The sequence below is a fragment of the Echinops telfairi genome, unplaced genomic scaffold (genome assembly GCF_000313985.2).
Source record: "Echinops telfairi isolate 266 unplaced genomic scaffold, ASM31398v2 ScPeMD7_7420;HRSCAF=8458, whole genome shotgun sequence".
NCBI lineage: Eukaryota > Metazoa > Chordata > Mammalia > Afrosoricida > Tenrecidae > Echinops > Echinops telfairi.
Genome location: NW_022111320.1, coordinates 17,233,519 through 17,237,030, shown reverse-complemented (window position 1 = coordinate 17,237,030; position 3,512 = coordinate 17,233,519). Strand labels below are relative to the sequence as shown.

The 3,512-nt window shown below is 51.5% G+C and overlaps 1 protein-coding gene across 1 annotated transcript in view; it reads left to right on the top strand.

Moving 5' to 3' along the window:
- SLC7A14 (solute carrier family 7 member 14) overlaps positions 1-2,930 on the top strand; it is a 152,363-nt gene extending 149,433 nt beyond the window's left edge. The window contains exon 8 of the mRNA XM_004704084.3: positions 2,585-2,930. Within this exon, the coding sequence (XP_004704141.1) occupies positions 2,585-2,907 (323 nt within the window). The 3' untranslated portion in view covers positions 2,908-2,930. The remainder of the gene's footprint in view (positions 1-2,584) is intronic.
- The last annotated feature ends 582 nt before the right edge of the window (positions 2,931-3,512 follow it).

The window sequence follows — 3,512 nt, the reverse complement described above, 5'->3', positions numbered from 1 at the left end:
TCTTTAAGACTTCAGGTGTTATATCTTTTGGTAGCTGGGCACCATCAGCTTTCTTCACCACATTTGCTTGTGCACCCATTGTCTTCAGTGATCGGGAGCACTGGTTTAAATTCTCAGGTGCCAGTCTCCCTGCAGGAAAAACATGTGGCCATCAGCTTCTGTAAAGATTCAAAGCTTAGGGTCCCTTACAGCGAAGTTCCCCTCTGACCCACAGGGTCACTATGACTCAGAAGGGACCCAGGGTCAACGGGTTTGGTTTGGGCTATCAACTAGCCTGCTGGAGGGAGAATGATGGATTCCATCCGGAGGAGATTGTCCTCTCCATCTAGAACGCTGGTTCTTCCGTGCTGACCACGGCAGGCACAGACTCACCCCCAGGTTCTCGTTCCTCCTCCGTGACATGAAGAGACTGGAACAGAGGACAGTCAATAGAGCCTTTCCCAGCTCCTAACACCCATGGTTCTGTGAGCCACCGCATCCCAGTGTTTGAGAAGGCCCACCACTGTGACTCTCTCTGACACTCCAATACCTGGTTGGTGGGGGGCCGGGGGAGGTGTGTTAGAACAGATGCCATAGCAGAGCTTGAGCAGTGACCCCTGTGGTGGCAAGGGAGGAGAGTTGGGGATAAAAGGGAGGGGGGGGGATGGGGAATTGTGTTCCATTGGGAAATAAGCCACTGATCAATAGGAGCCAAGCAGAGAATCTGAGAGGAAACACTCGGCTTGGTAGACGCCAAGCTGGAGGAGGAAGGAGGCAAGACTCAGCCCCTGCCTGCAAGCCGAGGAGGCCCGATCCCCAAGACAAGGCTGGGCCACCCGAAGGAAGTGTGTCTGCAGACGCCCTAGGCCACCTGAAATCCATTCTCAGGCCCCAAAGGTGCTGCGACACCAACCAGCATCCCGCCCTTTTAGGGGAGAAAAAAATCCTTGACTTGATGTTTGGTTCTACACAGGGGTCCTAACGACCCCCCATGGCCAAGCACCACCACCCCACCCCACCCCCACCCCCAGATAAGAAAGAGGAAAGGCTCAAAGAGATGAAGTCACCGTTTGAGACATAATCACCACAGCTGCAAATGACTGACTCTAGGATTTATTACCAAGTAGGGCTCTACAGCTCTGCTTACGTTGGCTCCTGGAAAGTTGATCTCCCTGGGTCAGGGTGGGGGTGGCTAGGGTTAGTAGGGTCTCATTTGAGAGAACATGGGTGAAACCCAAGCTTAAAAAGCCACACTTTGAATTCAAAAACAAGCAGGGCATTTCAGCAAAGCAGGTTCTAAGCCCACAGTCCCACAGATGCCTGCTGTTTAGCAAAGCCAGAGACTGATGGCATTCAGGAAGGAGAGTCGGGGGACTAGGAGGAGTGCAGTCTAGTTGGTGAGCCGGTCCAGGCATCCCCAGCAGGTGCGCAGGAAGCAGGTCCCTTATATTCCTGATCTCAGGGGTTCTCAGCCTAGGCTGACCACTGGATTCTCCAGAGAAGCTTCAAAGATACACCGATCCTTGACTCTGACTGCAGACTGATAAAAGCAGCATCTTCAGGGATGAGGCTTGGGTATAAAAGCTGCTTTTAAAATAATAATAATAATAATAACATCAACCCAGAAAAGATTGCATTCATCATTTCGTGCTCATCGGGAGTCCTCGTTTATTCATTGAACAAACTGATTAAGGCCCGGTCGTCTGCAGTTATTTGTGATTTGCAGAGACAGGTAAACAGATCGTCCCAGGTCAGATGTGCTAAGAGCCTTAACTGTGGCATGCACTTGGGACTCGGAGACCCCCGGAAGAAGCTGGCAGGCAGGCGTGAGTGAAAAATGACAAGGAAAAACCATCAACTACAAATGCATGTTGCTTAGTGCCTATGAAAGGCAGGCAGCCCTAAGTGGAGAACTGCAACGATAAAGCCATAGGAGAATGTTGGGAATACACTGTTAGCCATCTGCAAATATGGAACCCGAGGTTTAAAAAAAAAAAAGCAAGGAGTCCCTGGGTGTTGGAAGCAATTAAAGCACTTGGGCTGCTAACCAAAAGTTTGAGGGTTCAAGTGACCCAGAGGTGCCTTGGAAGAAAGGCCTGGTGATCTACTTCTGAAATACCAGCCATCAAAGGCCCTGTGGAACACAGTTCTACTCTGACACACACAGGAGGTCTCCATGATTCAGCGTTGACTCTGGGTAGCTGATTAGAGAATGCAGCCTCCGGCTGTCTCTGCAGAAGTGTCATGAACCAATGTCAATAGGGCCTCCTCTCGCGCGCGCTGATTTCTAGGGTGGGGACTGTGGCAACCAAGAGAGCACCATCCTCGCTAAAGGGGCAGCTACTCCCACCTCCACCCCATAACTCTGACACAGGCGTGTGGGGCCATGCTGTCCGGCCCTGTGGCTTCCTTTAGGGCAAGCTGGAAGGAGTGGGTTGTTTACCACAAGATCTCCCCACTCATACGTGCATCGAAGCAGTCTTTTCAGAATACATGTAGACCAAGGAACACACACCCACATCCGCTCACTATGGACAGTGACCTCCCCGCTAAGCCCCAGGACCCCAACTCCCACCCATTCACCTGTGCCCTTCCTCCCCTGCAGGTATGCTCATTTACTTTGGGTACGGCATCTGGAACAGCACCCTAGAAATCAGCGCGCGAGAGGAGGCCCTGCACCAAAGCACGTACCAGCGCTACGACGTGGATGACCCCTTCTCGGTGGAAGAGGGCTTCTCCTACGCCACAGAGGGCGAGGGTCAGGAGGACTGGGGCAGGCCAGCCGAAGACAAAGGCTTCTATTACCAACAGATGTCAGATGCGAAGGCAAACAGCCGGACAAGTAGCAAAGCAAAGAGCAAAAGCAAGCACAAACAGAACTCAGAGGCCCTGATTGAAAATGATGAGTTAGATTACTCTCCAGAATAAGAGTAAACACACAGGAGGGTGGAGATGGTGTGATTTATTTTCAGTCATTTAATCTGTGGGCTAAAATGTGAAACCTTTTTTGTGGCTCTCATTTCACAAACGCAGCCTCCCCCCAAAGTCAGTCCCCTGTCCTAGCCTATCATTTGCTACTTTCTGCTCTTCAGGAGAGTTGGGTTGAAGGGTTTGCCCTGACTTCCATAATTGGGTCCCTCATCAAAAACTAAACAAGAGGTTACAGGTAATTCTCTTAGATGCAACCATCGGAGCTGATGGTAGCAAATGTTCCCTAATGCTTGGCCTTGCTGGTTGGATCTTTCTGCCTCTTACTGAGGCTCCCATGATGCAAGAAGCAGGTATCCTGGACCACACTGAGGATGCAGCTCCTCTGGGCGACGTGTGTGTGTGTGTGTGTGTGTGTGTGTGTGTGTGTGTGAGAGAGAGAGAGAGAGAGAGAGAACGCATGCACGGCATGTACAGACACCATCTCCACCACCTATGGCCACAAGAGCCAAGCTCTGGTCCCAGTATTTGGGGCTGGGAGCTGCTCCCCTAGGTCAGTGGGAGTGGGCACTTCCTCAGCAAGCAACATTTTGTCCCCCAAAAAA